At 39.5% G+C, this 13,444-nt stretch overlaps 2 protein-coding genes across 3 annotated transcripts in view; one reads left to right on the top strand and one right to left on the bottom strand.

Annotated features, from left to right (window-relative positions):
* The window catches only part of stxbp4 (syntaxin binding protein 4), a 29,490-nt gene extending 22,695 nt beyond the window's left edge, over positions 1–6,795 (bottom strand). Inside the window, exon 1 of one of the 2 annotated variants that reach the window (XM_023341357.1) lies at positions 6,651–6,795. In XM_023341357.1, the coding sequence (XP_023197125.1) occupies positions 6,651–6,706 (56 nt within the window). In that variant the 5' untranslated portion in view covers positions 6,707–6,795. The remainder of the gene's footprint in view (positions 1–6,650) is intronic. The other variant, XM_023341358.1, reaches the window with a different exon arrangement.
* Positions 6,796–9,025: 2,230 nt separating this feature from the next.
* LOC102230295 (hydroxycarboxylic acid receptor 2-like) lies at positions 9,026–12,374 on the top strand. Its single transcript, XM_005806734.2, has 3 exons — positions 9,026–9,197; positions 9,848–10,262; positions 10,876–12,374. Exons 2-3 carry the CDS (start codon positions 9,867–9,869, stop codon positions 11,554–11,556), a joined length of 1,077 nt encoding a protein of 358 aa, XP_005806791.1. The 5' UTR covers positions 9,026–9,197; positions 9,848–9,866; the 3' UTR covers positions 11,557–12,374.
* The last annotated feature ends 1,070 nt before the right edge of the window (positions 12,375–13,444 follow it).

The following is a 13,444-nucleotide window of genomic DNA, read 5'->3' as shown; positions in this document are numbered from 1 at the left end:
TGCAAACAATGTCCAAGGGCGCCGCCATGCTGACATTCTCAACTGGAACGCCTGGGTCTGACGTCAAACCCAGCTCTTAGTTACAACTTCCTAACTATAACGGTAAAAGAAACTTCTCACAGTGAGGACTTTTTCACCAAAGTGTCTCTAGTGGTTGACCATGGTTTTTACTATTCAGATCCTGTCTGGTACAATAAAAGAACACATTTGGTTTTCTACAACTTGAAAGCTACGTCAAAGCTGGCATTATGTCACTTTAAATACAGAAAATGTTTGGCCCTGTTTTATATAGGAGTAGTCGATGTAGACTTTAAGTTTTATTATGACATTTTGCGGTACTGTCGTCATAACGACAATAAGAACTATTTATTACATCTTTTTTAGGTTACTATGTAGACTGAAAAAAACCCAGAAATGATCTCTTTTTCTTATCCTTATCTGATCTTCTTTAGAACAACAATTTCATTAAGAAGTGTATCACTAAACTGCACATGGTATCTGTATTTATCGCTTTATCGGTGTTCAGTGATGCTTCTGTTAAACAAACAGTGGGGGAAACACTTTCAACACTGACAACAAGGACAGCTATGGGGAGGTTTAAAGGTCATTAATTGGAATTTATCATGACAACAATATATCAATATTTGTGTCATGATAAATTTATCACAATAAATGATAAAACGATACAATAAATGCCCACCCCTAGTTTTATATAGAGTTTTTGTTGGTATCACAATGCAGGAAGACAGTTTCACCACACAAAATACATGATTTATCATGTTAATCCAGTAGCAACCGGACTTCTTATGAATGCATACGCCACAAAAGACCCCAAGTTTTGCTTTTAGAGAAAAAACAAACCAAGTAACAGAAAAATCTAGCATTCTAGCATTCTGCTAGCATTCTTTGAGCTATTTTTAAGATCAGATTGATTGCTATAAACGCAATTCATCCTGCAGATGATTTGGACTCCAAGATAATAACAGTGAACACATGGGCAGAAGAAGCAAGTACAATATACATTTTTACTGTTAAAAAAAATTCAAGCTGCACAAAAACAGTCGTGACTTAAGTTCATTCACTCTCTGAGTCATAAAACCATCAACCACTTCATTGCGGTTCTACATAACTTTCGCGTTTACCTGAGGCTAGTTACACGACTATTTCTCCTGCTGTAAGGTTTTTAACTGAGTTTTTGTTTTTCCCTGAGCGGGACAATGTTTTGAAAGAATGTTTGGGATGATCCCTCTCCTTAAATACTGTCAACACGGAGCCGAGGGGGCTCCTTAGAGTTCCTCTGCTCCGACTCGCTGTCAATACTTGCTTTATTTGCTGCTTTGAAAGGGAAGCAGCGCAGCTATCAGGACCGGCGTGCATGTACTGAATGTTATGAAAGGGATTATGGGAACTGAAGTCAGGGTCACTTTGATCTGTTTGAAGAGGCTTAATTAGGAATAATAACATGATCCATCTCAACGAGCAGCCGGCAGCCATATTTACTGCAGGAATATTCTTACACTCAGAGCATAAAGATTGGTTTTCACCGCTGAGAAACGTCTCATCAATCTTTCTGTCACAACTGATAATCAAAAAGCTCTACTTTGAGTTTGCTGCACCCAACTTCCGAACCCACCAGTACAGTGGGTCCCACGCAAAATAGTCCCGCAACATCAACTATTACTACGTCGGTATCCTTGGACAGACTTGCTTGAATGCACAGAGCAAAACAGTCTGGAAATTTGAGCGCGGAGAGCCTGCAGCCGTTCTAACAGACTGATAATAACAAACTAATCTGCTTGAGCTTCTTCAGTAATGTTGCTGCAGATCAGAGTGTCAACAATATGAGTCACAACTGAGGCTGCAGTTCTGCACGCGTCTGAAGAAACAAATGCTAACGTCAGGACGAAGGCTGGAGATGTTCATACAAAACGAAAAGTGTTCAGTTCTGTCCATCCATTAAACCACACTTTTGCTCCTTTAAACTTGCAAATCATGTCTTGTTTTCGTATTTTTTTTACTAGTAAGTTATCATCGTTTCATCATTAGTGACAGAGTTCCCCTCATCCTGTTGTTATGTTGTGTTCATTTCCATCGGTCTTTAACTTCCATATCCAAACGTTTCATTTATATTAGTTTAAAAAATGAGGGGTTGGAATATGGCAAAAATGTGGAAAAAAAAAAAAAAAAGATGTAGGAATACTTTTACAAAACACCAGAGCACTATCTACTGCTTTATGATTGCACACTGAACCCATCTCTATCACGTATCAATGATGAAAATATTTACACAGAATTTTGTTTATACAATTAATGTAGTAAATAAGTTTGTATGCAATTCCTCACCTTTTTCAATTAGTGTGTGTGACTTCTTAAACTTCTCCCTATGTTGGTCAGACAAATTAGAGAACAATGTCACCTGTTTTTTTTTTCCTCCTGAAAGGCCATAAGTCAATTAACTGCACGAATAAAGACAATCAGAAGACAGAAGACCTGGATTTAAATAGTTTAGAGGCTCATTAGCGCCACCGGCTACCAGACTTGATTAAAAGGATAAGACCCAGTCTTGGATTTTGTGAACCTGTGCCTGACAGATTCTTTTGATCCCCATGAAACAATGAATAAAAATCTGTCATTTCATTTTCTTCTCCCTCCACCTCCACATGGATCGTGACACCGATATGGGTTTCTGCCAGCACGTAAATTAAACAAGTCTTCCAGCGCGGAAAAAGTCCCAGGCAACAGCAGTTCCCTGTGGATCGAAACCAATCTACGACAGTTTCCGACGCGCAGCGAAGCCAGCCGCTAGGACACAAAACAGCAATTAAACTGATCACTTAATACCTGATGATCTGCATTACCTGTCGAGCATCATTACCGTCACACGCCGGCTGGCTGCCAGGGCGACACTTTGCAGCACGGCAGCAGAGTCACACAGGGTGAACGGAAGACAGGCACAGATTACACTGGAGTTTAGATTAAAAACATATGAGCATTTGACGTCACATAGCAATATAATTTTTGAAATGCGTTTATAGACAAAGACATTAGAACATATTTAAACAACCTAAACAAACTGACTTTGCAATTTAACATTTATCCTCTTGTTCTGCACTAAACAATAGTACTGATTTTATTTGTTGACTCATTGGATTATTTTATTGACACATAACTCAACTGAGCTTTAGTTTAAGGCCATAAATTGACAGCAGGAACTTCAGGATTTTCTTAGAGCAGAATTGATGGTTCCATCAGTTATAGCAGGTCATCCGAGTCCCGAATCAGCCACAAACCATCGTAACAGCACCATTATACTTTACTGTAGGTGCAACTACTTGTCTTTGAAATACTGTTAGTTTTATGAAAATATTCCATGTTTGTCTCATCAATGGACAAAGTATTTTTGAAAGGTCTTGTGGATATAAGAGTTTTTTTGGGGGCGGTTTGCTACATTTTTTCCTTTTTTGCTCGATAGTAATTTTGACCTTGGATTTTCTGTTTATCTCTGATGTCCTAATATTCAGGATCTCCTTCTTTCAAATGTGATACAAGACAAAACAAAACTGTCTGTACTTGTATATAGTGCTTCACACTGCATCCAATCACTCACCCCTTCATGCACACACTCACATGCACAAATGTAGATGGAGCGGTAAACCCAGAGCCTCACCCCATCTGACCTAATGGAACTGCTTTCGCCAAACCAGGCGGAGAATTTCACAACTTTCCAGAAGAAAACCTGAGAATATGAGCGGTCAACGTTTGCACAAACAAACCGCAAACCGGAGCAGCATCCTCATAACTCAGAGGACAATTATGACAAAACTTTCTAATGTTTTTGAATTGTGGACTTTAGCTTTATACTTAACTGGCCCTCCACCAAATGCCAAATGTTGTGAATTATAAGTCAAATATAAGGACACTAGACTCTGTGTCTGACACCACAAGATACCCTGATAAAATTTACCCAAAACTTCAAAAATATATATTTCTTTTTTTTTTTTTGGTTCCTACCTAAAGAATAAAGACCAACTAAAAACATCCAGTTCATATCCGGCACTGTCTGCTGTTTTGTTTTTTGTTTTTTTTGTTTTGTACAGAGATGCACCGTCTGAGGATTACTCTTTGCTGTTTGCATATTTAATCTCCTCCTGTCTGCTTCTGCCGTATGTTGAAGTGTTGAATAAAAACAGGAGGCGAGGAGAATAAAAACAGATGAGTCTGTCTGCAGACTGACCCAGAGGGGCCATCAGAGGTCACACAGGAAGCTGGGAGCTAATCTCTGCTCCTTGCATTACCTCAGACCATTCCTCCACCACGTTGCATTAACTCTGTCCTCCTGAGAAAGTCCTGAGTCTTTCTGGGGGTTTTTTTTCCCACTGCTTTCAGTTACAATTAATGACCAACAGAACATGTTTGGTTATAATGTTTTGAAAAACCAGGAAATTTAGATTCCTGGTTGAGCATTTCTTTTGGAACCCATGTTCATATTTTGAACATTTGTCAACTAAACAAATCTGGAAAGATTCTCCAACTCATTTAAATAGGATCTCAACGGACTGAAGCTTGGGACAGATTTAGATATCCAATATATCAGCACAGGACTGCTTGGATGCAATGTTTGGTAGTAAACTAAATGCTTGTGGACACAAACTGTTAACAAATATCTTAACTGACTACATGTCATAGATTGATCACATCTGATATAGAGCTTAGTGATCAAGATAACGTTCCAGGAGAGTGGTGGGTTCATTGTATTGTCAAAAAAGTGGTTTCATAGTTTTCTAATATGCGATATTTTATGTGATGACAACTTGAACATTTGTTGTTTCTAAAGTCAAATTTTTATTATTATATATGCAACTACAGATATGAACACTTTAGATCTATGTTCTACTCCAGCTAAAGAGCGCCTGTTTATGAATGGACAAAGATTTCTGTTCATGAGTTCCTTCTTGCATCAAGCATAGATGATATTTTGTTCAACTTTGTGCTTTTGTTACACGGAAAAACAGCAAATCGTACCTTTCCAGCTGTTGTGATTGCAGAAGGCCTGTGCCGTTCTCCAGTCACCGCTACACAAACTCAGCAGTGGCCAAATTAAATAGTAATTTTGGCTAATTTGGTTTTAGCTTTGTGCAGTGAATTTTCTCTGACATCTTTTTAATAGTTTATAGTGAAAAAAAAAAACACCAAACAACTATTGCATCCCTGCATGTTTTATGCTCTGTGGAATATCTGAGCAGTGGTTTTCTGAGAAGCTCTTTTGGTTTTAACGCTTTTGTAGCTCACATAATTGAAATGGATCAAATAAACAGAAGTGAGACGATAAGCCTGGACACAGCAGCAGGTGCAACAGGAAGGTATCTAAAAACTGCAGAACAGTGACTCTCGAGGACTAATGACAGAGGTGAGAAAATGCTTTATTATTAAAATTTGTCCATCTCAGAGTGCGTGAGGGTTAGGAAAAACCCTCTGAAATTTAGTCAGTGCAATATGTAGCGCAGGAACGTACAATATGAAAACAGATGTAAGCTTCATTCATTTTGATTCATTCAGAAATTCAACATTAAACGTTTTTTTGATTTACTTTCTAGTATTCCTTTTAGAGCAAAAGTGCCTATATATATTTTTAGTAGGGCGCACGTTATATTTCGGCAATTTTCAAAATAATATAAAGCTGCCATTAGCACTTTTATTAGTAAAAGTGAAAAAACAGTTAAATAATAAGTCATACATTTGAAGAATATGAAAGAAACTTATTGAATGGGTCATTAAGTCAAACGACAAACAGTTAAAGTGAGGTCAGACCTCCAACCAAGTCTCGAATTGAATAGGAAATTTGTAAGAATGAGGAAAATATACCGTTTAACAGCCTGCTTAGTTTTGACTTGTATACATTGTGTTATAAAACGTTCCTTTGTTTGTTTTTTTTAATTATCAATATTATTTGTATCATTATTATTTAATTTGTATGCTAATTAACCAGGATGGCCCTGTACAAGAACCCCTTGGCCAAAATGACAGCAGCTCACAACGTCAACAAAAACAAAACCCAAATTGAAAAAGCTCTATTGCTTCCCTCACTTGTGCTTACCTGAGACACCATCATTTAAATATTCATATGTTTGCACTGCAATGTTCTCACACACATCTGCATAGCATAACAGAGGCAGGCCAGTATTAATCTCAAGAAGCAGCAAATTAAAGCTGATGTGTTTTATGTCCGGTCGCTGTTTTTCAGCGTTTACATGTTTTTCTCTTTTCTTTTTACTAAGAAACAACAACAACAACAACAACAAATAATAAACACCCTAAAGACGAAATTGGTATTCCTCTAAAATCTCTTGCAGAAAGAGACGACGGAGGTCGTAACACGCGGCCGTCCTTTAAAACGTGCGTGACCCAGAACTGCGCTCAAGCATGTGGACTTAAAACTGCGAGGCATCTGTCGCCAAAACAGCTTGCGACTCGATCCCACCTCTGCGCAGAGTGACCCACATGGAGCAGGAGCGAACAAAACAAGACCTAGCAGACAACCCCCCACGATTTCTGCTTTCAGTCAAAAAAATAAAAATAAAATAAAATAAATAAAGGTGAGAAGGAAGGAGGAGAGGAACAGACGAAAGCAAATGACGAAGGAAGAAACTCACCAGTAAAGTAGAGACAACCCATCGAGGCGCTCAGGTTCCTGCGGGAGGAATGGCATCGCACCCCGGAGTGTGAGAGACCGAAAATATGTCCGCGCACATAAAAAAAAAAAAAAAAAACCACACACACACAAACACACACGCTCTGCTTCACACACAGACACACACACGTGAGGCTGCCGGGAGGCTGAGAGGAGGAGACGAATGAGAGGAGACAGCGGCGGTGGTTCAAACCGGGTCGGTGCGCCGAGAGGAGCTGAGCGGAGCGCGCAAGGATGGAAATCCGCCCCGACAGCGAGAGACGCGCTTACCTTTTCCCTCTAATCCACCCTGATACCCGTCCGTCACATTTACGGCCGCGCACGCGCGTATATAGCGTGCGGCGGACTCAGTTTAAAGCAGAAAAAAAAACAACAAAAAAAACAGGAGCGCGAGGAGCTTAAATGTGTGTGTTTTTTTTTTAAAAATAATAAAGTGTGGCCTCGTCGGAAAACCCGGGGTTTCTTTTGTCTCCCACACATACAGACTGTGAGCCCCGCTGACCATCACTGATGGGATTAACGAGGAGAAGATGAAGCTGAAATTAGGCTCGTAATGTCAGGAGTCGTCTAACTGTTGGATTATGGCTGCTTTTAAAAACATCCAGAGCAAACCGGCGACTTCCTGTACATGAACTCGGTGTTGCTGGACTGAAACGAAGAGGATTTCCAATAGGATTTGAATCCATTAAAGGGCATGCCTATAAGATGCATTAACAAGGAAGTACTTTTTTCTTTCTTTCTTTTTGTGTAGTTACAAAACCGATTTGTTGTACGAACAAAACAAACAACAAAAGGGGCTCAGCTACATTTAGGTTTATTTGACAAGTGTTCCAAATAACACTTTATTTTAAAATAATAAAATGAAGTTCAAAGTTTGCAGATGTATCATGGGCATGATATATCATAGTTTACAGTGTTTAAACAAAACAATGTAAACCAGGATTCCCATAGCATCATACGATACTTGCTAGGTGTATTCATGGTGTTACAAATAGAACCTGGTGCAAAGAAAATTACAAAAAAAAAAAGAAATTGCTGGTTGATTTCTTCCAGTCTGGTCATTCAGCAGCAGTCAGATTGTAATCACAGTTAAAAATTGCAAAATTCCCAAGTTGCTGGTGGTGCTCCCCAAGGCTCCATTTATTATACTTGGGGGTCTCCAGGTAAACCCCCAACTACTTAGGTACTGTCCTGCAGGTTATAGTTGCAACTCCACTCCCTCATAGCTGGTGTTCAAACGCTTCAGAGCAAAAATGAACCCTCTGGTTGCATCAAGTCTTTCTGAACTAATGGCTGCTCAGACAGGCGGAAGGTCGCCTGCATTATTACCATCAATATTACACGTTTAGCAGGTTTTATTAGGTTAAATATTTGAGAATCAGCTTTAAATCACCAACAGAATATGTCGATTCTTTTAAATCCGCCTGCCAGCTGACTCAACTCACACATTGGCAATTTTTGTGTTGTCAAACTTCCTCAAATCTTAGGACATAATCGCAAGCAAGAGTTCAACTGATTTCCTAATCCTGTGTCAAAGTTTGACAGGTCAGCAATGACACCGTAGAGATTTCAGCAACTTGGAATAAGACAGGAACTGTGATTCAAAAAACACGTGAGCTGGAAAAAAAACCCCTCCAGATTTGGTTACTGTTGTTATTATTGGCATTATTATTTTAGGTACTTTGATAGACACAGATTACCACAAAACAAGTAAAAAGAGAACAATGGCCAGAAGAACATGTGTTTTGATGAGGCTGGTCAGATTAAAAGTAATGTTTAAGCAACTATTAAACATATTTTTCATTAAGCCCACATTTGTGAATTAAAAACATTTGAAACATTTCATCTTAAATGTCTTGTTTCCATTAATGTGAAGTGGAAATCTGTTGTGGCGAACAAAAGCAAAGGCGTGGCAACAACTGTCTGTGTGTGATTACAGCGGTTGTCATTCGCTGAATCTAGCTAATGAAATAGAACAATTTCATAAAAATATTCAAATTTATTAAATATAACTGCAGTTGTGGAGTAGTGTGGAGAAAAAAAAAGAAGAAAAATGTCTCTAATCTACAGTAATTCTGACAACCACAGAATTTTGCCGTATAAATTCAAATCGGAAATAAAATAATCACAAAATCAAACTGTTGCGTTTTTAAAAATAGCTGATCAATTATTTTTGTCGAAACCACAGATTTTATCAGCTCAAAAAGTCTTCGATCGTACGGAAGGATCAGCTTAAAAGTTGTAATGTCTAACAGGAATCTGTGCCAGAAAAGAGTTTTTTTCTTCTTTTCTTTTTTTTAAAAACTCTTTTGTGAAATATATTACAAAATGTTTTATTTTCCCCCCCAGGCTGCGTCTGTCACTTTTTACTTCTCAAAACGTAACCGGGCAGCCAAACAGGAACATCTCCCCCCCAACCCCTCCCAGTAGAAGCTATAAATACACCAGTGAAGGTCATTCATCCATCCATATCTTCCTGCAGCTCTTTATGAATGAAACGGTTCTACTGGTGAGTAGTGGATTAATCTAATCTCCTCTAATTCTCTGCATTCAGAGTGGAAACACACACAGTTTAATTTGGCCAGGGTGTGAGGGCCGACTTGTGTTTTTACCATAAATGAGGTAGAAAGCAACATGCGCTCAAAGTGATTTATAAGAAAAATAATATTTATTTATTTAAAACAAATATACAAATGTTATATATTTCCTTAATACATATATAATGTATATATTTCACTCATTTGCTATTGTTATTATTATTATGACTGTTATGTGTTTTTTGGTTGAAGATTTTTTACGTAATCCTTTAATGTATAAAGTAATATTACAATCATTGCTGTATAACATTATAATTAAGAGAATCACATTTCCACTTTAGACATTTAAAACAGTTTTTTTCCGTTAAATGCTCCAGCGATGATTAATGATTTAGTCTGTAATACAAGTAAATGTTCGTCATGTCTCAAAGTTCCTTCTGTATGGTTTTTAATGTCAGAGAAAAAAGGAAGGAATTTACCAGAGGAAGTTGAAAACTCCAAGTTTCAAAACTTTCTATTGTTTGTTCATTCGGGTTATTACGTAATCACTAAAGCCGCATGCGTGTTTTTCAGTAACGCGTCATCATTTCCCCCCCCGCCCTTCTTATTCTCTTCTCTACAGTCTAGTATTATTTTGAAAAATGGCCCCACAACCAAACTTCACCACAGTTTCAAACCTCACAACTCCTGTCCCTGGGGGTGGTGGATGCCCGCCTGTCGGCATCCAGCTGGAGGGCCTCATCATGCCTCCGGTCCTCATCATCGACGTCATACTGGGGCTCATAGGAAACTTGGTGGCGCTATGGATCTTCTGGTTTAAGTTGAAGGCCTGGAACCCCAACACCCTGTTCCTCTTCAACCTGGTCATCGCTGACTTTTTTGCCCTGGTGAGTCTGCCCCTGAGGATTGATGCCTTGCTCAGGGGCCACTGGGTGTTTGGAGATGGCATGTGCCGGATAAACCTCTTCCTGATGTTCTCCAACCGGTCGGCCAGCATCGCACTCATGACCGTGGTGGCAATTTACCGATACTTCAAGGTGAGGAAAACCATGGATTTATTTTGAGAGGTCAAAGTTTATTTCTGTATGGGTCTACCAATTGGGGTCTCTGTCAAGAATGACTCCTTCTTCTATCCCCAACACCACCTACTATTTTCTACCTTTTTCTTTTGCCAGACTATCCAGCAGTAATTAGCAAACACCTGGCGAAACTGCTCTTAAAGAGCCAGAGGCCCAATTTCAAGGCATTAAATTACAAAGTCAAATTTCTTTTAAGTTATTTTAGGTATATATAGCATTTTTATGACAACTGAAGCTAACATAGTTGCTTGATTGTGCTTTAAAATGGCACATAAAACACATAACACTGACCCCTTTATTGAATTTCTACCTTCCTTCAAATATACAAAGCAAATTTGACTACTGGAGGCACTTACACACCTTTACATCAGATAAAGCTGTATTATGTTGAGTTAGATTTAGTTTTCTGTACAAAAGCTCACGTTCAAAAACTCTTTCTTATGACTTTGAACACTCTGCAGCGTCACATCTGCTGCCAGGCTGAACAAAACAATGATATGAAATTAGCTAAAAAGAGAACTACACCAAATCATTGAAAGTAAAGCGCTTAATTTCTGGATTCTTGTTCCAGGTGGTCCACCCTCATCATCGCTTCAACCGCATGACCAAGCGGCAGGCTGCATTTGTCTCAGCATTCGTCTGGCTGTTGGTGATCAGTCCTCGGGTTCCCATGCTGGCCTACAACCACATCAAGGGTAAAGGCGAGAAGACCCAGTGCTTCTTCTTTACATCCTACAAAGAGGCATCCCGCGGCATCATCATCCTGGTTAGCATGCACCGTATTTTGACGGTGGTGGAGTTCGTCATCCCCATGGCCATGCTGCTGTTCTGTTCCGTCCGAATCTCCAGCTTCCTGAAGCAGAGGCAGATGGGAAAACCTGACAAGGTGCGCAAGGCCATGAGAATGTGTGCCGCCATCGTGGCTGTGTTCATCGTGTGCTTCCTTCCCACCACGGTGACCACGATCGGTGTGTGGGTCATCCGCTCCTACCGGCCATGGGACTGCGCCGCTTTCTACACCTTTACTCAGCTCACCATTGTGTCGTTGGGCCTAAACTTCCTGAACTCGGCTCTGGACCCTGTCGTCTATATCTTCTCCAGCTCTATGTTTAGGAAGGCGCTCTTGGGACTCGTACCCTGTAGAAAGAATGAGGGCCAGAACACAGAGTCCTCATCGGGAACCCAAAGCACCTCCCAGCGGGAGCTGAAGTCCTTAAGGACTGATAGGGGCAGTGAAGCCAAGCCATTGTAATGAGCAAGACCCCAGTTGTAGTGACAGAACAATAGCTTTGATTTTATATAGCTAAACCTAGTAAAAAACTTAATAATCTAAAGGTTCCTCTACAAACAGCTCTATGCCGTTTGACAATCAAGTCAATGTCTTTTTTCATAAATACCACACTGACTAACAATGATTAGACTGAAGCTACACAGCCCAAGCTTAGCTTTTCCCCAGTTTTATTGTGATGCTGAGTGTTGAGATTAGTATACCAGCTTAAGGACCTGGGATTTGGAGCATGTGAGGCATTTTTGGACACAAGAATTGACATCCTAAAAATGGTAACATCCTGGCAAATAACAATCTCCATAGGGGGCAGTCAGGTGACCTCTCAGACCCAATGATCGGTTGTTGTTCTTTAAAGACAAGTAGCAGGAACTAATACATGACTGTCGTGCATCAATTTATGGTCCATGCTGTATGAAAAAGGTAGTTACTCAAGAAGGAGCTGTGTGGCAGTTGATGACATACCAGGGTTTCCAGGAACACGGTGGGTTGTCCTCACAATCAGTCCCAAAGTGCTGTCATCAAATCTCTGCTGCCATTGTTGAGGGAGCATTTGGCCAAAAAACACACACGGGGAGCCAACAAGAACTGTCACAGCTCCATGACGCTACTTAAAAACAATGCATGACTCTTTTTTATTTCTGTACAAGTCCCCTTTGAAACTTTATTTTGAAATATATTTTGTCTTTTGTAAATTTCACATAATATATCTGGTATTTTTTGTTGTGTACAATCATGAAGGAAAAAAACTGTTATTAAATTATTTTGTATTGTATTGTACTTGTCAGTTGTTTATTACTTAGTTATTGTGGAGCCACTCACAACATGCATATTAATAAAATGAAGGTAATGAAGGTTGAATTGATGTATAGCTAATTGAATTGTCCAAAAAGGAAAATGCAGCATATAAAAATCTAAACACAAGTTTTGGCACATTCGTTCTATGGCAGGTCTTAAATGGTTAAACGAAGTTAAATAACTCCACAAGACACAATGACAGGGTTTAAATTACAGACATCTGCATCTGCTCAATTCAATCATGCTGACAAATAGAACAGTGACATCTAGCGGGATGAAATGAGTGTGACAGTTGAAGCTTTTTGATTCTGCCGGAGTTGCTGAAACAAATGTGTAACAAAGAGTATTTTTGAGGTATCTTGGAGACTACAAAGAGACACTAGGCTCTGAATGTTTTGCTTGAGTTTGGGTTGAACATCACCATCAACAGTAAAAGTTCAAATAGGTTGTTGTAATTGCAACTGACTTATAAGATGCTTTACACATTCGCAATCGATGACAATGTGCTGATAACATACATCGTTTATTGCCGTTGACTAAGTTAATCTTTCAATGAGAATTTTTAAAGATTTGTTCTGACTTCCTTAAATTCAGGCACGTGCAGAGGGGGGGTACAAAGGGGGCTTGAGCCCCTGCCCCTTTTATCCTTGATGCCCTCAGTGCCCTTTTTGATTTTTTTTTTTTAATCTATGTCAAAAGACCTGCTCAGAAATGCTTCAGCTGCAGAGAAACTTCTGACTGTAACTTCATCATTCTGCTAAAAGCCCGGTTCGCTACAGGCTGTCTGACAGATATAAAGAATGTCTGTCTTTATATCAGACATCCTGATATAAGACACGGTACTGCCACTGTCACCACGAGTCGCAACGCACCTCAAAGCCCCGGTACCACCCGCTGACTGTTCGCTCTGCTTCTCCTTAACGTTTCTACCAGGCGGGTTAAAGTCGCTGCTGACTGGATCTGGGCTGGAGGTGAGCGGCTATAGATAGAAGTTATTGCAGAACCTCAAGTGTTAAAGGAAGATTCGGCCCATTTAGAGTTCAGAAAATAAACATCA

The sequence above is a fragment of the Xiphophorus maculatus genome, chromosome 10, assembly GCF_002775205.1.
Source record: "Xiphophorus maculatus strain JP 163 A chromosome 10, X_maculatus-5.0-male, whole genome shotgun sequence".
Classification (NCBI taxonomy): domain Eukaryota; kingdom Metazoa; phylum Chordata; class Actinopteri; order Cyprinodontiformes; family Poeciliidae; genus Xiphophorus; species Xiphophorus maculatus.
This window is presented reverse-complemented; position numbering and strand designations above follow the sequence as displayed.

Bases quoted from the DNA above. Each gene is read 5' to 3' on its own strand.
- LOC102230295 (XM_005806734.2), top strand. From the start codon at position 9,867: ATGGCCCCACAACCAAACTTCACCACAGTTTCAAACCTCACAACTCCT. The intron at 10,263-10,875 runs GTGAGGAAAACC...TTCTTGTTCCAG, and splicing joins CAATTTACCGATACTTCAAG to GTGGTCCACCCTCATCATCG.